At 44.3% G+C, this 23682-nt stretch overlaps 3 protein-coding genes across 3 annotated transcripts in view; 1 reads left to right on the top strand and 2 right to left on the bottom strand.

Annotated features, from left to right (window-relative positions):
- T265_04932 (hypothetical protein) overlaps window positions 1–4410 on the bottom strand; it is a gene marked incomplete at both ends in the record, with an annotated part of 17094 nt that extends 12684 nt beyond the window's left edge. Inside the window, one exon of the mRNA XM_009169800.1 lies at window positions 4397–4410. Coding sequence (XP_009168064.1) covers window positions 4397–4410 — 14 coding nt within the window. The remainder of the gene's footprint in view (window positions 1–4396) is intronic.
- The window catches only part of T265_13633 (hypothetical protein), a gene marked incomplete at both ends in the record, with an annotated part of 99364 nt that overhangs the window by 51492 nt on the left and 24190 nt on the right, over window positions 1–23682 (top strand). Inside the window, 5 exons of the mRNA XM_009169824.1 lie at window positions 2109–2604; window positions 6390–6814; window positions 8767–8907; window positions 10905–11453; window positions 22560–22942. Coding sequence (XP_009168088.1) covers window positions 2109–2604; window positions 6390–6814; window positions 8767–8907; window positions 10905–11453; window positions 22560–22942 — 1994 coding nt within the window. The remainder of the gene's footprint in view (window positions 1–2108; window positions 2605–6389; window positions 6815–8766; window positions 8908–10904; window positions 11454–22559; window positions 22943–23682) is intronic.
- T265_04933 (hypothetical protein) lies at window positions 13129–21170 on the bottom strand (the record flags this gene model as incomplete). The annotated part of the gene is made up of 2 exons (XM_009169801.1): window positions 13129–13348; window positions 21130–21170. 2 exons carry the CDS (start codon window positions 21168–21170, stop codon window positions 13129–13131), a joined length of 261 nt encoding a protein of 86 aa, XP_009168065.1.

Here is a 23682-nt window from a genome sequence, read left to right on the forward strand (position 1 = left end):
GGGAAGGAAAGAGGAAAGACTTTCTTGCTGCACGCAGAATTTTTTCTTCTTTTGTTGGGGTCAGCACACTGGAAACTACGCGCCATAACCATATTGGGGTCAGCACACTGGAAACTACGCGCCACATCTAACCATATTTCGTAACGCTTTCAGTCATAGGCTTTTATTGTCTGTTGGTCCCCAATCTAGAAGTTGAAATGAACCCACCATAACCAAGCATGTAGTCAAATTCCTCATCCCGTTTCGCTACCTCCAATTTATCTCAACAACGTACAATAGTGATTGATGAGGTACGCAGAACGTGTCCCAGTCACCTTAACCGGCGAATCAATATAATGTTCCGCTAAGTTGGACCATCTGGACCTAGGACTTTTCGGTTAACATCATCGTTACCTCCCACCAGATACAGCTAATATCGCACAAACATCGATGTTCTAGAGCGGGTATTTTATACGTGTCATTGGATCAAAGTTGCTAAGTCTCACGGGCCTGTGGTTGCGTTGTGCGCACCTCCGTGATCATCGTCACTAGCTGTAACAATCGCGTACTTGTCGTACGACTGTTATGGCTGTCAAAGTTTCGTTCACAGTTGATTTGAGAAGGTGAGTTAGGTAGCTGCGCATTGGAGGCGGGAGCTGATACAATTGCCATGTAATCACATGGTTATTGGTGGATTTTTCATTGGGGAACTCGGGAGGGGAGCTATGTATTGAACGCATTAGCGTGGATGCACATGTTACCCCGATGAGTCTCACATCATGGCGACGCCGAAGATGCTTTAACTTAAGTTGTCTTCGATGTACGCCGTTCAACCTCATCTCCAACACCTGCACTGTCAGCATCACAACTTCCGATACACACGAGGTTATTTATCACTTCTAGTTCATTGTCCAAGTTGTTGGGAAATTTTATAAGTGCTTTTAATTTTGGTGATGGAATTTACACCGAATAGTGCAATCAGAATAAAAATTCAGTTTATGATGTCGGGCCGCAAAAGCATTGTCCATGAACTCGAAACACGTGATTACTGTACCAGAAAGAAGGTCAACTCTGCAGGAAACAACACTTATAGGAACTCTATGAAAGATGCTGTCGCGTACCAGTATTCCATCTGCCTCACTCACGGTTTCGCTTTTCACCCACCACAGGCGGCAGTGGAAAATTCCTTTTCTGAAGTGCGTTCATATTATTCTCGATCGGCTCGGAGACTGTTACGGTTTACGGCCGAGTGCGTCTTGCTGTTCACACTGTCTGGTAGTAGTTGTCGCCGTGTGTCAAGGGGTTGAATTGATCTATGCATTTCTAGTGTCCAGCATATGGCTCTTTTTGACCGGAACAGTCTAGCACTGTTGAGTAAATCACAGTTTTTAGGAACTCAGACTTACTTTGAGTCTGTCCTGATAATTTGACGGAACTGCTTGGTCGGATTCGTATGTTGTCAATGCTTCTGCGCACACCGTAGTATAGTCAGCATCAGTCATGTGGCAGTTTTAATTTTCACTGTCCTTCCGGAGGGAAGGACTAAACTAGTCAGTCGGCTTCTTCAGCTTTAAACTCGTCAACTGGATAGTTCCTTATGGATGGTTCTCTATAGCGATAAATGAAGCTGTCCTACCTGACGGTTTAGCATACTTGCTGCCATTTGCATACACGGTACTTGAATAGATGTTGCGCTACGAATCTGCTGGTACTGTGCACCAATAGCGACTGTCGATGAACGATAGATTTGATCAGCATCCAACTTAGCAAACGTTATGTTGGACATGGCTATTGCACAGTACTGAATGACTGATCCACTGCGCCCTTCATTTCGACTGGAGCTTTCTCTCAAGGAGTGGATCAATCAAGCAACAATTCGCTTAGCAGTAAGTATCACGTAGAAGTTGCCGAACAGTTGCCTTGACTATTCGCAAGCAGCTAAGTTGTCTGATGAGTGGACTAAGTCAAGCATCAAACTAAGCACCCTGGTGACCATTGTTCGTACTATAAGGTTGATCCTTCCGTTCAGGTGGCTCATTGTCGATCTTTTCACTGAATATTAACCCACATAGAGTGACATCACTTGTGAACGTTTAATAGTTTTACTTTATTAACTTTTCTTCTCTCAGGCCTATACTTCATTGTATTCCCTTCACGGCTTCTACTGGCGCAAACCCAGGCAGATTAACACTTGGGTCCCGGATACCCCCATCATATACCGGATTCTGAAGCAAATAGCAACTGTGAAACACGAAGAGCGGCATGCCACGAATGAACATGCAGATATGTTTACTGGGACACCTGGTCATGATCTTTTGGAGGCTGCAGTGGAAGCATTTGATGCAATCGATCGAGCACGGCGTGGATTATGTAAACAGGTTCAGCGGCACTTAATCCTTCTGACTGTGTCGCCTATCAACTTAGATGAAGTGCACAAAGAGCTCGTATCTTCTTCGGATGACTGTACTAAATCTGGGCCTCTCACTAATCTACGTCGTCGTGGGGTTGCTTTGAGTGCATTTGCACCCGTTCCCTCAGCAAGTGTATTGCAACTGTATGAGATTATTAACGGAACACCTCCATCTCCTTTCTATGATCGTCACTGGCAGACGGTAGCGTTATCTCGTGAGTTCTGCTGTTAGTGTCTTTACCCACTAATGGTCATATTGCGGCCGTTCGTAGTGCACTGAGTGCTTCAGTCTGTATTACACACGTGGAATGCCTGTCGATAGTATGGGGAGACTTGAACATTTTAATCAATTGCGTTTTTCCAATCAAAAACCCTGCGAATCATCATAAAAATGAGTTTGTCCCATGCTTCTACCAAACTTGATCACACTTTGGATCTAACCTCATTTACAGGCATATTTGATATAATCGTCCCCAATAGCTAGTTGGAAACAAAGATAAAAGAGACCTGGTTTAACGGACCATTGGTATGCGTTGACCAGACGCTCGAAGTCTCTGTGGGTTTAAAAATGCCAAGCTTAGTGGTATTTCCGTATGTATACGGGTTCTAGGAATTAACGGGACCCGAAAAGTTAGAAAATGCAGCATCGCAGGCGATCGGTATTTCACTAGAACACTCGACACCCATCGGCCCAGTATGGTGGGGCTAGTCTTCGTTTCCGGCCTTCTTAGTCGCATTCGTATGGAACCTCGAAGAATGGTGGAACCAAAATTTTGAACTTTACAACATGGTTTACTACAGTGGGCTTTGCGAAGCATTAGTTTGTTGTTTTGCTACGGTGTGACCTTATGAGGAAATGTGTCGTTAGGTGGTACAGCGAGAAAGTGTCTAGGTTGGAATTTCTGAATGAAAATGAAGTAGAACGTCTCAAGGATCGTTGGATACGTAGTAAACTTACAGCAGGCGTCCAGGTGGTAGGTATAGTAGTATAGTATAGTAGGTATAGTATTGGTAGGCATATAGCACATATATATATATATATACATATATATATATATATATATATATACGTTGAATTTATACACAGCTCCATACATGGAGGACCGCTGGTCGGCGCCATTCAGGTTTGTTTCTGTCCGTCCAGCATTCTTGATATACGGTGTCTTGAGAACGCCGTTGTAGGACGTTTGAACTGGCGAGGGCGGTGTGAGTGCATTTTTCCCGTTTATACCGAGTTCGTTGGACAGTTGTCCCACTTCCCCTAAGAACTCACTCAGCATGATCAAGTGTAACCTCATTTCTACTTTTAACACCGAATTAGAGACTACTGTGCTTCGATAAAACCAAAAAACAATTTCTCATGATGGAATATCTAGGATTAGCCGAGTCGCTTACGGGGAACAAACAGGTGGTGCCATAGCCACCAGCTTTGGAGTTTGTAGAACTCAGTCGCGATATACTGTCAGAAACAGTGAGTTCGTACTTATACATCAGAGCTAGTTAATTTCTGGCCCCACGAAGAACTTAAACACCAGAAAGTGCTTAGTTGAAGGTGAAACCATAGCTAAATGATTGGCACACTTGTCCGTATAGTGTGGAGGTTACTGAACAAATGACTGCGTTCTTGACCGAACGTTCTAGGGCACTTACGGCTGTATAGATGCGCAGCATATTGGCTCACATGCTCAAGTGGGGTCGGCCTTGGAGGTAATCAACGTACTCACAGCCGTCTACCTGATATGCGTAAACAAATAAATTAAGGTGACCTTCCGTTGTCTAATCGCGACTGCCTGCCACGTGATATTCCGGATAACAACATCCAGAAGCACATTGTTACTGGAAAATCCAAAGTTTATCCACTATCACCCTGCAGCAATGCGAATTGATTGCCCCTAGGAACATTGAAACAGTTTTTTAAGGAAGGAACTTGCGGTACCGCGCTAAAACCTTAAGAAACTGATGGCTGACACTTGGAAGATGGACGCAGTATTTGTTGCCAGCGCTCACCTTGCTTCCTTCATGTTTGGACCGGCTATTGACAGGTCTCTTCGTGCTTTTCCATCTATCTGTCTTTCTCGGGTCTGTATCCCCATCAAGAGCGTGAATGTAGGTCCACATCTCGACTGCTTGCAAACCGATTGTGCTTTACCAATATGTACAAGATTCTAGGTGACCCGACTGTCGTTGACCGATAAATTTGTTTCTGCTACAGGCTACACCTATTACTCAAATAGGCGATTTGTGAACGAATGACCTGGGTAAAATTTCTAACGAATGATATGGATTTCCTAGCGTTAGTGAGAGTCGGCTTCCCACCGCTGCTAGTGCTAAAAACCACGTTCTCTTTTCGCTCGATCCAGAAAGTGTGATTTCCATTTTCAATTTCCACGACGTCAATTTCCAACTTCCATTGATTAATCGATGATGAACTTATTATGTGGTGATCAAATGTCAGAGTTTCGTTCCCAGAGTTTTATCCATACAAGGCCTAGCTAACGTGAGCTAGGAGACGCGAGTTGACCTCTTGTTGATCACTGTACCGTCCGTAACTCATACATATCCTCTACACTTTTCAATGATTCATCCTCCCTAGGAAATGTTTGGATGTACACTGCTAATATTTTTCCCCTCAGGGACTAATATCCGATGCAGTGTTTTTGAACTTTCAACCGAAATCGAATTACAGAGGATGAATAGCTTCATGTTTACCGCACGGGATAGTCGCTTTTCCACATATCCTTGTTTCCTGATTCCATCTCGGGGCTAGCTAGTCCCCCCTGTGTTTGAAATCGTTTGGAATCAAAGCTTTTGTTTACCATGATTTTTCCCATGGCGAATGACAATGAGGCAAGAAAGCCTCCTTATCATCTAAGGGCGGGGCACACATGGGTACTCGTATGAATGATTAGTGAATTTATGTCTATGTGCGTCTTTCACCATCTTCGTGGGCTTTTTAATGCATCCTTGTACACACCGCATTTCCAGCGCAGCATGGTTCCACAAAGCTTGGTATTTCAAACCGAAGTGCTCTATTGCCTGGGCTCCTGGCTCACATTTTGCATGATTGACTGGCAGTTCGGATTTGGAGAACGATGGAATTTTAGGCTGGAGCGGAATCGTCACTGCTGCTGCTGCTGACGCTTCTGTCCTCATTCATAGGTGTAGTTCGAATACTCGATCATCCGCAAATCTGTTATCGGACTTGCGTTCTTGCCTACTGTTTCCGACAGTCATGGGAAATAGCTAGGTTCGTGTGTGTGTGTGTGTGTGTGTGTGTGTGTGTGTACGGTCAAGTGATGGCACACGATTCACTGCATGCCCAGCCGTTTGTGGCCTGTTTGTCTTGTGCAGCGATATCACCTGCTGCGACGTGCAATCTCAGATGGTAGTCCAAAGTGTGTGTGTGTGTGTGTGTTCAGCTCTCGTGAACCGTTTCCTGCTGACGTTTGAATCCCGTTCGTCCGTTTGTCGTTCACTTCTTAGTTCCTTCGTTCGTTCGCTTGTTTATCCGCAGTCCTTTGCATGCCGGTCGTTACCTCCCACTGACAATCATGCACTCCTAAACCGCTAAACTCAACCACCTGCTTCTACCGGGGATCGGGTTTTAGTCAGTAGAATTCGCATGCACTGAATGAATTACTGCTCCCTGCCAGTTGCGTTTCCTGGTGATGCCGGTTGTCTGCTACCCAATGCCTTTAATCTCTGTTTCCCAACATTCTACCTCATTTCTTTGATGTGTCTGCTCCAATTTTTCAATCCACCTTTCGTCACTGTTGTTGCTACTTTCCCCGAGGACTAGTTTCTCACATTAATTTCTAACCATGTGATCATTTCCGATTGCTATAATCCCTATGAAAGTGACCGTTCGCTTGCTCAACTTAGGATGTTTTGTTAGGAAATTTCGACATAACCTCTATTCACAATCTGATCGATGTTTTTGGTAATGGCCAAAGGCTTATTGTCTTCCATAGCGCTTACTTTTCTATATATGCTCCAACAGCTAAACTCATCGATTCCGACTCTCCGGAGCGGCGAATTATAGGACCGTTGGCTGCTGATGCTCACGCACAGGCTGAGGCTGAACTGTTACTGACGGAACAGCGACACCAGAAGAAGTTAATGCAGGACCAACCGCAGATCGATCCGGTTCTCACCAACGGTCATCCCCACTCCCTCGTTGGACCGCTCCAGGGTTCGTCTCCATCATCTCCAGCACGTTATGTGTCGAAAATGCAGCGTCATTCCTCCCAGGCGAATTATATGGAGGGATATATGAATGGGCAGACAGCTACGATAAACTCAGGCATAGCAACGACTGTTGGCTGTAGCGTTTCAGACAATGCATACCGTGGAACCCCGAATAAGTTGGGACCTGCTGTTCCTAGCGGGAACAACTCGTCATCCCCTATGGTTCAACCGTACCCAGTACGTGTCCGCACTATATTGTGGTGGTACTGTATTTCTGTTTTTTCCCTGGGCTTGAGTTTCTGTCTCTGTTCACATGCTCTATCCGCTAAGTATAACCATGCGCCACTCAGCGTTCCGAATGGTGTCTGGTTGTCCTGTTTCTTACCTGCTCCTTTCCATGGCTGCTTCACATGAATTTCCTTTAACCTTCGGGTTCCTCTAGTAAGATTGAATTCGATGTCTAAATTGGATAGTGATTGGTGACGGAAACCCGTAATTTTGGGCAATCATCCATCGAATCCCACCAAGAACTCGTCGTTAGTCATGCGTAAGCTTTTATCTTACATTTCAGTAGTGCTGTGGTTACATCTCAGGCGCGACATTTCGCAACATAAGTTCCGATTAGCCTTGCAACAAAAGTATCCTTAGGAGTGTGTGAGCAAACAAGACTTGAAATTCCGCACTGAATGGAAAGACCGCCTTCGTTTGTTCGGGCATCACTTCCACTTGACGGCCGTTGAAAGTGCATGTGGCGCATGAATATACTCACGTAATGAACAAGACCACCATCGATAGGCGTGATAAGTAGCGTTAGGAATGAGGAATTACGACCGGATGTAACCCATTGCAAAGTGGTTCATAAACTCAACGCCTGTTGAGTGTTAGCAACTATTTCCTCGCTCTGAATTTGATGCTGTTGTTCAGTGATGTTAACCAGTTTAGTAGCCATCGGTGCGTTAATGTGTTCCCACTAGTACAAGTCCATCAAAATCAACATATCGTCCCCGAATTCTTTAGTGCTTTGTAAGATGATGAGGTTTGGAAACTTCAGTCGAGTGAAGACAATCTATTTCGAGAAGCCAAGAAGCGTTGTATAGCTGTTTCATCCTTACTCGGAATCATCACTAGTGCGTATCTCACGAATTACTAGAATGCTTCGAACCCCGATACCTTTCGACTAATAGTTGACTCTAAAAAATAAGTTATTTTGGCAGCCAGCTCACTTTTGCTCCTATGCGAGGCTTACTTTCGAAGAAAGATGGCGCGGAGGCCTGTTGCCACGTACTGGCTTACAGTACTGGTAGTACGAGTGGGCCTTTGACCCCCAGTTTCTGCCTTACAATTGAGGAAGCTAGGGGTTATGCCCAGCCCTAGGTTTGCTGTCTAGCCGCTTGTCATTGGTATAAGTTATGTCCTGTTTTGTCGAATAGCTCTTATCACAACTGCATGCAATCTGATTAGTTGCACCCGAAACTGCGTAGCCCTCGTTTCTGAGAAAGCCCCCAGGAGATCTTATTCCACGTATATTGCAATCAGTAAAAAATCCTAAAGTTCCACTGTTTATGCAGTCGCCTTGCATTTCTAATGACTTGTACCCTGTTGTATTTTTGTCACAAAGAATATCCTTCAAAGGGTGACCATCATAGAGAAAAGAAGTTCTAATCTACTTTAGGATTGAGCATCTTTCGGAAAGATTGCCCGTTGGATTGAGTGACGAAAAACACTGTTGCGGACCTCCGAGGGGTAGTATCTCCTAAGAGGGACTTCTATTATGATAGAATGCTGCAGACTTCAATAGCAGAGGTCGCACGGACATAAGTAAGAACCGTTACCTTGTGCTTGTATGTTGACCGGTAACAACCTAAAATTACCCCAAAGCGGAATCAAACTGTATCCGCTTCAGGTCATCGCATAAACAAGTCCACTCGGTAATTTCGCAGCTAAAATCGATCCTGAAGGTGTGTTCAGTTAAACATGAGCCTAGAGTTGAAGTTAGGTAGGACGCTGTGTGAAGGGCATAGTGTACATGTATATCAATTCCGATTGGTGGCACTTTCTCTCTAATATCTAACTTGACTTGACAACAGTTGGCAACGTGCAGCCAACGTGGTTTCATTTCATTAATGATTTACGTCTTTGGCTATTAGTTGGTATCCTCACCAACGTGGTATCGATTTTTACTCTCCAAGGGGCCCGCTAACGAATCCCCGATATCTCACGGCCACCGAGGTTTACGAACTTCTAGTCACAGTCATGGTTCCACTCCTCCAGGTGCCACATCGCGTGCATCTGTTCCACGCTCAATCGCTGACGTTATTCGTCCGTCTGAGGTTAGTTTTTGTATGCCAAAGAAATCCCTCGCTGCTGCTGTATCTTCTTTTTTTAGCTGGTATTCAGTGTAGGTGATGAGAGTACCCTCTGTCTGTTCGCCTTTCAGAGTCGCTTGGTCACTTATCGTTTTATAATTTCCTTCGACCTGGTCTATCGTCATCGTCTATCGTCCAACGCCGATGCTTCGCTGTCGGTACACTCCAAAATTATCAGAGTTTCTCAACACGGAACCGATATATGTTTACTCCTTGGCGATTAGGCCTTACCACCGTTCGAAATTTGAGACGGATGTCTAACAGTGGTTGACACGCTGCATTAAGCCTGCGATTACCTCTTATCGTCGAATGAATTCTTTCTTGCCTTTGCTTACACAACCAACAGAGCTGAACACAGTCATATTTCAGATACTCTCTGTTCGCGATCTGCTCCCATATCGCTCCAGAAGGAGAGGACGCAAGATTGCGCTGAAATTTTTTCTTATTCGGTTGTCCCACTCCAGGAAATGAATCGGATGCAGTCTAGCTTGAGAGAAATGTGCATTCCAAGAGACCAATCGAAAATGTTTTATCCGATAGATAATTCCTTCACAGCGAGAGAGAGACACTCCATTACCAATAAAATTTTCCGTGCTTTTGACTAACCCAACGATTATGCATAACAGTAATCGAGACGAAGTTAGCTATCAGGAGTAATAAAGACTATTGCCATTCTCTGTCCAAGTTCCTCATTATCTCGAAGTTGATACTTATGTTTTCAATGGCATGCACCGGAACACCAGTGTTGATTTTGGTGTTTCACTGCGATACAGCCAATTTCAGACACCGAGTCGAGTCACTCCAATATCTCTTTGCCGTTAGCCACACTTGATGGAGGAGTGCACAGCTCCAATACAAGAGGCTGATGTGTGGTCCATTCCAAGCCTGTTATATGTGTAATGCTTCAGGTCCCTAACTAGGTTAAAACTAACGTACGGTGTTTCTTGGCTTTTCTGTAAGTTGCTTTACCTTTACGTAGCAAAACTGTGCATCTAAAGTCGCTCGGAAATTAACAGCGGAGATGCCAATAAAATCGGTTGGTCGACTGCACTGTACCGCCCGTGTTTAACTCATCCTAGAACACGTGCAGCGCTGACAGCTAAATTTTCTGCCAATTACCTTATTACTTTTACTTTCCATGAATTTTTTGTCATTGTGAATCTCACTGGTTATGTACCGAACCACTGTGGAGTATGATGCTAACTGCTGCCTCATCAAACTCCTGTCCTCGTAATATCGCGATACCATCCCATGCTAGCTGTAATACCGATATATCGACAATAGCTTCTTTAGGATGGAGCCAGATTAGCTTTCGAATTAAGCAAAATGGACACATTGGCTGTTGCAGTAGGCTTGGTTAATTATGTCATCGCTTTTCCTATGTTGTAAATAATGGCTGTAATGGTTTCTTTCAAGTGGACCTTAACTGAAAAGGTTTTGCCTGACCAGTGCCAGATAGAGTGGGCTCCGATCAAACTATGGTGCTGCTACTAGACATTTTACTTCTTGGTTCCACCATGCGCTTGCACCATGCTGCTTCGTTTTCTATGCTCGCTTACTATTCTTGTTCGCTGTTACGCGGGTAAACCCGGGAGAGCTGTTCATCAAACTCAACGGCTGAATTGAATCACTGTCCGGTCAATGTTTCGTATAGTCATCTTGTACCACAGATCTGCCAATGAAGATTTTTTCGAACGCCGTGGTAGCTGACACGTTCCTATATTCCTGACATTGCAGTGACGAAGGAAAGTTCTTTGGTACAAACTGCTCCTTTTGAAACGTTAATTACCTACTGTACCAGATGTACGTTTCCCCGTAGATGGTCGGACTGATTGTTAACTGGTTTTCAACAAGCCGCCATTCCACCTTCAATCATCACTCTTAATCTACCTCTTGTCCGTTAACTGCCATTCTGTTTAACCGTCTTTACTTTTCGTTTTCCACCTGTCATCACACTGCAGCCACCTCAAGTACCTGTCTCCTGTAGTTCTTTGTCTGCCGGTCACTCAGGGCCAAACTCGGTCGATCAGTTGGGTCCTGGGAGTGCCTATGGTTCGGACTCCGTAGCGACTCCACAAGGATTTTCTGCAGGAATTATGTCTCCGCAACAGGGCTATAATTCTGGAGCAGCTATGTCAACCCAACTCTATTCTCCAGCCTCTAGTACTTTGGCGAATTTGAATCAATCTCAATCGGCCGCTGGGACTAATGTGCCTTACCAGCCATACCAGCAACTCCCACCAGAAGGGTCGAATACCCAGATAAACCTTAGACAGTCCACCGCTATGGCACAGTCACCAGGATCAGTTCAAGGCACGTTCAGGCCCCCGTCAAACGCTGCCTCGCCTGTGGGGCAGTTAGTCAGTTATGCCAACACGGTTGGCTTATCTTCGCCTTCGGCTTCCCGTGGCCCCACACGACAGTATTCCCCTCAGCTCCCTCCTCAGTCGCAGCAGCCAGCACCTCATCAACGGCACACATCTCCACATTCCGGAGGACCACCGCACCAGGTGAGTTCTTCAGGTGCCATGAACGCAATATACTTCATTGTGGTGACTAGTTGTCTCTAGATTTTTCTTACCACCCTTCAGAAATAGATTCATTTTTTATAGGAGCATGGTGTTGGCTTTGCTTCCTTTGTGTGCACGAATGATTTATCCACCGATACACCCTGTGTACTTGAAGACCAGTCTGTTGGAACGACAGAGCAAAAGACTGACAACCTCCATCTTGATTCATCTTGGCTTGTCACAGCGATTATTACTATCATACCCTGTATTAGCAAAATATTTTTATATCACCTGACACTTTTTTGTGTCACGTTGTTGGAGTGGCGCATGATATCAAGCTTGGTAAATAAGATGAATCGCATAGACTTGTTGGATTCCCTACTCCGTGATGTTCTAAGATGTTCCTACCCATAAAACGAAAATTTTGGTGCTAAAATACACTGGAACGCCAGTTAAGCAGCTACCCACAAGATGCTGATTCGGTGCGGACATAATTTTCTACTCAAAGCGTCGACATATCACAAGGAGTCTGTTTACTTTCACTTCATATATTGTCTAAAAGTCATTTGCTGGGTTGCACTCGAAAGCGTCTAGTGTATACTATTACCCCTATGGCCCGTGGTGTGTCCGATAGTCGGTATGACTTCCAGCTAAGTTCTCGACTTTGGTTTTAGAATATAATCCCACTCCCGTACCATCTCTTCGGTTACGCTTCGGACGATCTAAATGATTTGGCTCTCTCAAAAACGCCAAACCTGAACGACTCAGAAGCTTTACTTGCACACCGCAAGCTTACATTCATCCTAAGAGTAACTGCTCATCGTATCCTTTCAAGCTTGGTCTAGTCTATTCCTAACGATTGTGTTGTGTCGCATGTCTTTATGATAGTAAGAAAAGTACCAATGACCTGGCCAACCCGGTCATTTATTTAGATACAATCCTCATGTATTGACTACGAAACCCACAGTACCTGGACAGTCACCAAGTTGTTGCCATGTGAAAGATTTTGTATGCATTCCATCTGCGGTACACTGCCAGGTCAATGTCCAGAACACTTGGATATGGCCACTATTGTTATATTCGTAGCGAGCAGTAAAGCGGAATGAGTGAAATGGGCAAGTATGGATAATGGTGCAGTGCAGGCTGCACTGACGATGTCACCTCGATTGGTGATGAGACGTTTGCAATCCAACTGCCAGGCTCGGCGAACAGACCAACAACCAAGCAGCGCACCCGAGCTATCTACATTCCACAATATTGCTAAATATGGACAATGCCTTGGGATAAGTTCGTCCGGAAACTAATGAATGGATGGATAACTAACTACCAGATATTAACGTGGAATGTGAATTCGTCACTTATCACTTCGATGTACGAAATCTGGTCAACCTTAATTCGACAATATAATCAAACTCACCTAACAGTGACTATCGAAGTGCTCTCACATGCAGACTCCGCAACACAATATTTCTAATAAAAAACTCATCGTATTACAACTCTTGTAGACTTGCAACCCATTTACCTGCATTCACATGAAGAATATTTACCTGTCAACTACTTCTTCTAGTCATACTAATTACAGTTTCTGTCAGAGTTGATTCTACCATCCAGCAGGCGTCGAGGAGGCGGTTCTGATAACTTCGTTTGATTTCTGGGTGCACATGCCTCTCAATGGCTAAGCGAGGTGCTCGCGTTTCGCGTAGACCTGAAAAGCGCAATGAAAAGCAGCAGCGTACAAGTGAATAGTCGGACTGCGCGCTGGTGTTCTAGAAGGAGCGGGAAGCAGTGATCGACCCTCGCCACCGATAACTGACGGCGATGTGGCCAATTTAGATTCGGGACTGGTTCGTTGGTGGGCACCTGTGTTCCGGTAATTGATACCACGAAGGAACAGTCTGAACTCCACTCACAAACGAAGTAGGCAGTTTCCGTTGTCCTTGTGTCTTGTATCCAAACCAAGACGACCACCCGATTGCGCCTCAGGAGCGCATAGTCTACCCACCTGGGCGTTCAGATCACCACCAACACTGGATGGGTTCGATCGTAAATCTGTCTCCGTTAATTGGGGATGACAGTCGTGCGTGAGATGAAGCAACTAAAATCTTCCGGACAGCCTATGAGAGCTGTAGGCTCGCAAAAAAAGCTGCAAACTAACGGTTCTATCAGTGACCCCACCGTTTGGAGCGTTTCTAAATTGTAGTGCAATAATCTAATGAAAGTTGCAGTGAAACTACGTTCATCGCAAGTTAGATCTAGTGATCGAGTTATTCCCACTCAGTTAACTCACACCAACCACACGAACGGGGTCCCTGCTCAGTAATAGCTTTCCTTGACTGGCAGCATTACCTGATGGACCTAGAACATGAAAGCCTTTGAGGGAAAATGCAGACCTCCCTGAAATCGGTAGCCAAGCTATTGTCTCTTGGCCTTACTCGTCTTGGCGTTCATGTGTCCACTACTCTAAGAGGATCTACTCATCGCTTTGCGGTTCTGCTCCTCCGGTAACGAAACTTTGGCCATCGGTCTTGTGGGAGTGGATTGAACAAAGTGAAATTCGGCAACAGAACTGGAATGACTGAACTGAGGGTTACCTAACTGCAAATGGAGTACGTACCGAAATGTTTCATTCAATGCGCACGGAACATACTAACCATACGGATATGTTCGAGGCTTTTTGCATGTTCCACTGAGTGTGACTTACTCGTCCACTTTGAGGGATCTCCGGGCCTTACTACATACAGTGTTATTGTTCTTGTCCTCCTCTGGAACATTCCCCATCTTGGTGTAAGTAGCAGTGCGTCCTTGCTATGTTTCAGTACAGCAATTGATCGGGAGTCTTGTTTTTTCATACGGCCTGTTCGTAATAGTGCAAATCAATCGTAATCGACCGTCAACTCATGAGCAAGCTTCGTCAGTCCAGTTAGCAGAACTACCTAATTCCCGTAGCGCGTCCGCGCTCACGAATTCGAATGGTTTGCAAACCGTGTTGACAGCGGTTCGTTCATGTGTGTGTGTGTGCGGCATACGTATTGTTCAGCTTTTCACGTGACTGTTCGATCACAGAAAGACAACATATACCCCACTTACCGGTTAGTCCGCATTTCATCTAGAATGTCACACAACGGCACCGGCGTTACAACATCCGATGAGGCCTGTGTGCACATCATCACGTGACTCCCAGCGCATGTCACTTGATGTACTGACTGAGGCCGACTTTTGCCACATCGTGGATCCAAATCTGTTCTATCCCACTCAGTCGTTATGAATTATTCATGTGTTCTGTAAAGCGTGGCTGGACAGTTGAACTGCAATCGACAATGCGACTGGGTACAGCCGCTCCGAAAGGCTGGGATTGGTATCTCTGATAGCATCTTCCGTAACTTGAGATGTAAGTCTGTAGGCAACCATTCAGGAGTAGGACGTGAGAAATTTGTTGGTAAAGAAAACTGTTAAAGAAAACTGTCAAGGTTTTCAGCAACCAAATGACTAGTTTCATTCCAGAAAATACTGAGCCAACTGTTTCCTCTTATTTCCTCTGAACTATACAAACGCATGTTAAAACTGTTACCTTTTCTTATAATTCTTCTGAGAAGTAGAGCACGTAAGGTCCTCATATCCAATCACCACGCGCGTAGGTATATGTAATCTCCTTACTCAGTAATTTTTCAAATGTAATTTTCATGAGCACTACATCCATCAACGGGGACAGATATAGTAGACCCACACCAACTTGACTAGATTTCTCGATTAGCCGTAAAAGTGAAAATAGACCTTCTATATGTAGTATGGTGTATATATACGTATGTATTGTATACTGTAATCGTTCTAACGATGGATGCAGTATTCAGCTAAGCTCTGACACGATTACGCTTTGTAGGGGTATTTAGGACTCATGTTTTGTTTACTTTCAAGCAGTGTTGAGATAGCAAAAACTTATTCACCTCTATCCCTTCATCTTGTTTGCTAGTGAAACAGTGACCAGTTTTTTTACTTCATTTTGCCCATGAAGTTGATGAAAACTACTGGACTTAGTTCTGGAAATCTCATCAATATTATTGCTTGCTTAAAGACCGTGTCGGGCATGCATACAGATAAACACACAGTCAACTTATTTTACCAGAAAACCCAAACTGCGTCTCACAGATGATGATGGGCCCCGAAAAACCCGAAGCTGGGCTGTCTAGGAGCCTCCGTCCATTCTATAAGCAGTGTCACTTCAAGGGGATAACTTTGATATCTCAAATATCCTTCCAAATGAAACGTGAGACAGATTCTGTGTGACAGTTGGATTTCGCTGAAATGTAAACACGTCTCCCGTTAACATCATCCTAATGCGCATGTTTGTTTATATGCATAAATCTGCTTTTATTGAAATATATAAGGTGACCACAATCCTAGATTATCGGCGACATATGTAATTTATTACGAATCAGTTGTGCTTAAGCCTGGATGGTTGATTATTGCACCAGCCCCTCAGCATTCTTTACACGGTCACATATTCAAGCTCCTTTATCTGTACTCCAAGTCCTGTTCTCCCCGAAAAATTCTTCATCGCGATCGTGTCTTATTACAATGCTATATGTAGATCAGCTGGTGGGCGACAACTTACGTGCTGTTGGTATCCGCGCGTGGATGACCACGCCTGGCGTAATTTTCGAATAGATTGTTTATGGGCTCACAATGGGTAGGTAGGTAGTTCAATCATAATTGCGTCAGCTGTGTATGGAAGTTCTCCTTTACTAAATCCACTTCCCCACTGGAACTTCTCAGTGGGAAGTCTATGAACAGCTGATGCCTTTGAAACCTGACCACTTGATGTCCCTACTTCCCCCATTCCGTCACTACCTGCCACTGCCATACTCTGTGTCTCTCTACGCTCACTTAACCTAATCCGGAACGGCTCTAACTGTATATACTGGGGTGACAGTGACTTAGCTCCAACAAGATATATGATAGCTATGCTGCACTTATGTATTTGAGTGCTTTTACCTCAGAACGGGTTTGAGCTTCCCCTTCAACATGAGTAGTGGTCTTAACATCCGAACACAGGTCTATATGGGCCAATCAAGCCGGTCTAAGGTGCTACGAGGCTGCACGACGGATGCACACGGACCGATAAGCTGGTTAAAATATGACATCTACACTCGATTGGGTAGGGCCGACAAGTTAACCCAATATTCACTCCGAAAAGTACATCAATATACAAACTACACGTAACCGGTTTTCTGGAGCTACGGAAACATGGAAACAATCGTTAGTGCCTGTGGAATGACTGTCGAACCAAGGTTATTAGTGTATTAGCGACAAGTTACATGCTGTTTCACCATAAGTGGAGTTGTTAGTGCACAGTTGAGCGGTTCTCATCTTGCGGTGTTCTTTGTAGGACGCCCAATTTATCCCGATGGCAGAAAATCGGGGAATTAAAAAAGGGTCCTTATGAAGGAGTGCTCCATAGAGAGACGGACTCCATGGGAAGGGATAGCTGTAGTCCTCATCTTTTTTGTTAGAAATACAATTATTTTTAATGGGATATCCGTGACTGATACTGTGTGCCCAGTAATATAATGGCAATGTTTATCGAGATTCTGTGGGTGACAGAATGTTGTGCTGTTTCCGTTCTAAAGCAGAGTTTCTCATTTTCACAATTCGTTGTACTGAGGTGATTTTTGCATACAGTACATCGACTAGCCATTCCTTCTAATTGATTAATAATGTGAGCAGCGCTATAAAAAGTTTATCGGTGTCGAGAAATACACTCGTAAACTCTAATCTGGAGGCCAGTCGTCCTAGTTAGGGTCACGATTTTACACCTGCCCCACTGGAGTTCTTGCTAATTTCGAGCAATTCTCACTCGAAGCGTTGCCCTTCAACTTAAAAAAAACTATAGGGAGTATATTTTCTCAGTCGTGTTTCTTGTTCCGGAACGCACCTTATGCGTCCTCTCTTAATTACTTAACGGTTCTGTTTCAATACACTTGCCTGAATCGGTTCGTTATCGGACTACGTGATGTATCGATAGTGACCAAAACGCAGCACATCGATTTATGATTGAAAAACTTGTTCGATTTTACATAGAAAGACGCGCACTATGATTGCACTCATGGTTCAGTGTTCAATACGCGATTGCCTCGGTCTCTCTTAGCACCACGTATGTATGCATGTCGGCAGAAATGAATACTGTGTTCAAAATGTGTTGTTAGCTATAGTCGACTAGTTACTTCGATTCTTCTATTGTCTGTTCTCTTTGGTATGCTTTTGCCACCGCGCTTTCGTCTGAAGCATAACTTGTCATCCAGCGGCACATGCATCTAGTTATGCCACACAAACCAACTTTTCGGTATGAACTTATTGTTCATTTCGCACGTTCAAATCCCCTCACACAGGACGGGTTTTCCATCACACTAGCCGTGGTTTTCTCAATCATTCCACCTTAGAACTATCCACAAGAGTACTGGTCAGGTAATATGCAATTATTCCTATCCCCAGAGAGTGAGCCTGCTCGGACCGAATGAATTTTCTTATTCCCGGTTATGGTGGAAAACTTTCTTATACGTACTCCTCAGAAGCAAACGATCATGGGCCATGTTCTGGTAGTAGGAAGGGAAGAAAATTTTGAGCTTGTGGATAATACGTTGACGGTATTTCTACTTATATTGCTTGACATGCAAAGCTCTGTGGGCTAAGGTGTACAAGTCGCAAGCAAACTTTCACTTGCTAATAACATTTACAGTTCACAAATTGCTGGGACAGATGACGTTCTTTGATATGAATGTTGAACACGGAGTAAATGAATGATGGTAACGTGTTGAGGGGTGTGTGTGTATGTGTGTGTGGGGCTGTTACAAGGCATGTAACGCCACAGCTTCTGGCTACGTCATTACATGTGAGAGGTCTAGTCTTATCAATAGGAGCGATCCATCAGGGCAAACCTGGCTGATTGAAACTGTAGTTTTTCGCTAAGGAATAAATTGTTTGATCAAAAGTCGAAATTAGCGATGTTACCACTTGTGTGCCAGAGAGACGTTTGCCCTACTGTAATGCACTGCGTTACTTTTTTGTCAGTTTATCAATGAACAGATTGTGAAACAATTAGTTGCCTGGCGATTCAGCGGTGATTTGCTAAGCTGTAACTAAGTTCTTGATGGGTCTACCGACGAACCAATTGTCACGGAAATACAGCGGTACTAAAAAGTTGACGCATCAGATCCGTGACGAAGCAAATATTTTTTGTGCATGTGCAAAATCTGTTTGCAGTACCCGGACAGAGCTAAAGTTTCGTTAGTCTGCTTCAGAAAGCGGGCGATACGATCATTCTTCTTAGAAAGAAGCGTCACTTTCAAAAACACATTCCCCGAGTGGGGTAGAGTACTGCAACATGTACTTTTCTGTTCAAAAGTTGTACATGATGGATACATGTATTTATTGCTTATTTCTGCCCAACCAAATCACTGCGTTCTATCGCAGTGCGCCACCAAACACATACTGTTCTTAGATATTCCTTTCACCTGATTGTCATTTAGTTTCAAATAGTTTCTGGATCTTTAGAATTTGGATTCAGACAACTGTGACTTTAGTGATTCTCCTCCTCTCTTGGCACGGTCTCTTGTTAATCCACATCCCAAACTAGCGTGGACTAGTCAGCAGGATGGTAGGGAGGCTGTTCAAACAAGATAATCATTAACAGATGGGTTGAGGGATTACCATCTAATTTGAACCATCTACCGATCGGTCCGATGTGAATGGAAAGAGTGCGTTGGTCTGACTTGCCATTGATATGTATGCATACCTCTCCTCTCTTTAGTATTATTCATGTCTGCGACAAACTTCGCACCATGTACTCTTTGAGGCATAGTTATCCACTGACGAATAGTTTCAGCTTTTTACGCACAACACGGTGAGCCACTCCCATACAACACTGTTATGGGTTTAGGTTGGTTTGCCTCTAATACAAAATCATGCTATCTTGTAATCGTCTGGTGACATTCTAATAGTTGTATTCATTCACTCACAGACCCTGACCGATATGTTATCCTACTGGTGGACAAAGGATCCAATTTGAGAGGTTTAATCTTCATTAGGCTTGCTGTCTTGTCTGAAATTCAAGGAGCGTCACCATGTGAACCCAAGCCTCATATGTTGAGGCACATGTCTCAGACCGTGGAATCCAGAAACGAATGGCTCTGGAGGACTGGATAATTTTTTGATGAGGCGCACAATCTTTGAGTCCAGGTGCTTATATAAATATGCACATCAGGTATGTAGGAACTAAATGCACGCGACGGAACACTGAGTAATAGTTTAATTTTAAAGACGAATCATACTGCCGGTGAAAATATTCAATTTCGTTCACAACCTGGCTCGGCTGCACTTGCACTCATTCCGACATCTTACTAACTCTGACCATCATTCTTTACTCTGATGATGCTGTTTTATGGTTCATTTTCTGCTTTTTACTCACTCATTTGCCGTCGAGCAGTTTATGCCTCTGCCTCCCGATTTCCCCTGTCTAGGCTTGGGCAACCTGGCAGTATCCAAGCCCTCTTGCTCGTTTCTGGTGGCATGGCAGCTAGGCACCTACGGGTACTACAGATGAACAATTTACTTATTTTATTTGGCCCCGATACGCACATGGGGAAAACTAGCTCTCCTTATACTCATTTTCCTGAGTACTTTGACGGTATTCTCAGCATTCTTTTTCCCCTTTTCTTGCGAAACGCGGTCACCACACAAACGATAATTTTCGCCTCATGCTTGTTGTTTGCCTACCAGTGTAGATATTTGTATCCCTATCGTGGTTGTACGGGCGCATGTGGGCGGTTTCATCTGTAGTCAATTGAGTTTTTAGGCAATAATGTTCACATGCCTGAAAAAAGATGCGTGACGCAATCATTCTTACGGATCACTGGGTTGAATTTCATGCGCAAGTCATTTGGCCTGTGAATTTATTGTGTCTACAGGAGACGAAATTCCCTACCCCCAGTTCGGCTCACGTGACTCGGTGTTCCCAAATTCGTCTCTCTTAACTTCTAGAGATAGAAAGGCAGGCAAACAGTTCGCTATTTCTGTCGATTTTGGTCATGACTGTTTCCTCTCCCCCAGAGAAGTATTTTGTAGATGCATATCATCAAGGGAGAGCACCTTTGACTGCCCAAGCTTTTAGTCTGTATGATAGACCGAGTGAGCCACCTCTCAACGTAGTTCCTAGCTTTACTGACAAGTACTAACATTGTAAATGACCAGACTTTTTTTTGCATGCTCAACTGACTTTCACGTTCAGGTCTGATGACCTTTGGTTATTTTTTTGGGTAAATGATCCGAACGATCCGTTGCTAAAGCTCGCAGACTGTGGTAAAGAAACGTGCAGCTCGGTTTTTCATGCTAGGACCGCTCAGTGTGATCAGGCTGTCTATCTCGTCATTGACATGGAGGAATATTTCGTCGTTGCTTTTTAAGTTCGATAACCTATCGGATAAATTACTTCAGGTCGAACACAAGCACCTTAGTAATGTAGTGCCTCAGGAAAGCTGGCTTTGTGCAGACACTGAGGATGCTGTAATAAGTGTCCAATGATGCTAAATATTCAAAACCTCTTTCCCGGAGAACCACACATGAGGTCGTTCCAACGCACACCCAACACAAAATCGGTGCGAATAAGCAAAGGTTCCATAAAACTTACGAGCTCCATTCGTAAACGTTGTTGTCATTCAGTGCGGCCATTCTTTCGGTTCGTTTTTCCCTCTACTGTCTTAGTGTACATGGGCATAGTATGTAGCACTTCAGTGCCAGGTACGAGACTGTTCAGTGCTCTCCCCTCCATGACTAGATTACCCCTCTTGACTCTTCCTTTTACTCGGCATTCTGCGATTTTAGCAGTTTCGGGACTTGGTTTGCGCGTCCTAATGGAGTTTCTCATATGTTTTGTTTCCCAGTTCCATATTTCTTTGTGAACGATTAAAATAGTTCTTCCAATCATAGGATATCCGCTAATTTTTGGGTCACCGTATGCTCCANTCCTCCATGACTAGATTACCCCTCTTGTCTCTTCCTTTTACTCTGCATTCTGCGATTTTAGCAGTTTCGGGACTTGGTTTGCGCGTCCTAATGGAGTTTCTCATATGTTTTGTTTCCCAGTTCCATATTTCTTTGTGAACGATTAAAATAGTTCTTCCAATCATAGGATATCCGCTAATTTTTGGGTCACCGTATGCTCCAAGGTTTATTTCAAGAACAACCAGTTGAGCCATTCGAACTATCTCCTAATGTTAATCTTATGGAGGGTCTGTTTGCCGGAAAATCAAGGAATACTATAGATATGGCCACTTTCATTGACTGTTTGTTTGCTGTCTATTTTCGTCTATCGTGACTGACACTGACGGATATTTCTTACTCAGGTTAAAGGATTTTGTATAGTGCCATCAAAGTTACAAATCCCTATGTTCGGTTAGTGTCGAACGTTGTTAGAGCATTTGGACTTGGATGTTTTCATTGTATCTTCCCATTAGAATTAGGCGATAAAAAAGTTGTCGTAAAATTTGGTTTAGTCTCACGTTTATTACATGCTTTGTTGCTGAGAGAGGCGATCCGAAATTTTCCTGTTTTTTCGACTCTACTTGTGTCCACTCGGCAAACGACGTTCTTGATCATTTTGGCGGAGAAATCCTCCAGCTCACAACCACTGACCTTTGGTGTGCTGCTCCTTTTCGTTATGAAGGAATAAGTAGCTTCCTGTCTTTCGTTACCAGTGCCTTCAGGCCAGATGCTTTATTGGTAGACTGTTCTCCGTAATATACGAACCATCGCCTTTCTGGTGGTTTATTCGTTTTGTGTTGTGCTATAATTTTACAAGTCTTGATCACTTGGAGTCGCACACTCTTTAATGTCAGACTGACCCAGCCATGTGGCTAACCACAGGGAAATCGATTCGACTCAGTTGTCTAAGAGATGAGAGCAAATGTTCTTGCACAAAGAACACTCTGACTTCACTTCCTTTAATACTCTTTTCCCATGTGTACAGCTGAGCAAAACGAAATGCAACCTCCTGTTCTGTAATATAATTTGCCGTGTAAAAGGCAGCTGTGGTCAATGTATCTTATTCCCATCCTTCAGTCTGCTCGATCCTACCAGTTGGCATCGCCTGACAATGGGTTGCCCGGGGCCCGCTCTCGCTCACTCACTCCTATCCATTTCCCTCCTGGTGGTCCACCTGCCCAATCGATGCCCAATGCATACCAAATGAAAGAAAACATTCCCATCTCTCCCGGCCCTGGTTCCACTGGAATGTGGCTGACTGGACATCCACCGTCACATGCGATGGGTGACAATACAGCACGTCCGTACGACTCGCAAGCATATCGACCTGGCTTGCCCTCTTCCTGTCCCGGATATCAGACCAGTGTCAATTCAGGCAGACCTTCTACCGGCACTTCGGCTGGCGTTCCGGGTGGTCCTGGTACACATCGGGACCCGAATTCTTTGACTGCCTCCGGCCGGTACGTTTGTTCGGTATGGTTTATCATGGTTCCTCCCCCTTGGTTCCACTATCTGTAAGCAACTTGCATCTATTTGAAATGAACCTAGAAATCTAGAGTCGCTATTTCTAGGTTGGGTTTGTGCTTTCGGAGGGGAGTTACTAATGGAATAAGAGAAGTAGAAGAATCAAACGAAGGAGTACAGAAGGAGTGAAATGGTTTACACTCAAATTACGCAAATTCGCCGCCGGTCGCGACTTCGTGTAGTTTAGATGATCGGGACCATCACTACCTTTTATGCGTGTGCAGTAATTCGGATAGCGGTATTTCTAATGCTCGTACCACATTGCCGATGGCAAAAGGAACTCGGCACCTAATAGGGGTGACCAGTGCCCCACAATTCTATTCGTTAGGAGTGAATCAGTCTCCCTTTGGAATACCGTAGGCAAGCTATTTCAGTTTAGTTGTGGCTAAACAGTGCAATACGGGTCAGCCGGCTGAACTACACAAATTTTAGTCAGACTCAAGCTTGGTGTGGCTTTTCGTTTGCCGTGTGACATTCCTCCATACCACTCCATGTACTGTGAAGAATGCAGGAATTAAATGTGCTTCTTTATGCTTAGGGATGATACCATTCATGGAAGAAACAGCTTCTGCTATTTTTTAAATCAGTCGTTGAGAACAATTGTCATCGAGCAAACCGGCCCTTTATTAATGGTTTTCGGGGAAAATTTTGATGGTTCTTTAAAGCCAGCGCACAC

Source organism: Opisthorchis viverrini, assembly GCF_000715545.1.
Source record: "Opisthorchis viverrini unplaced genomic scaffold opera_v5_90, whole genome shotgun sequence".
Taxonomy (NCBI): domain Eukaryota; kingdom Metazoa; phylum Platyhelminthes; class Trematoda; order Opisthorchiida; family Opisthorchiidae; genus Opisthorchis; species Opisthorchis viverrini.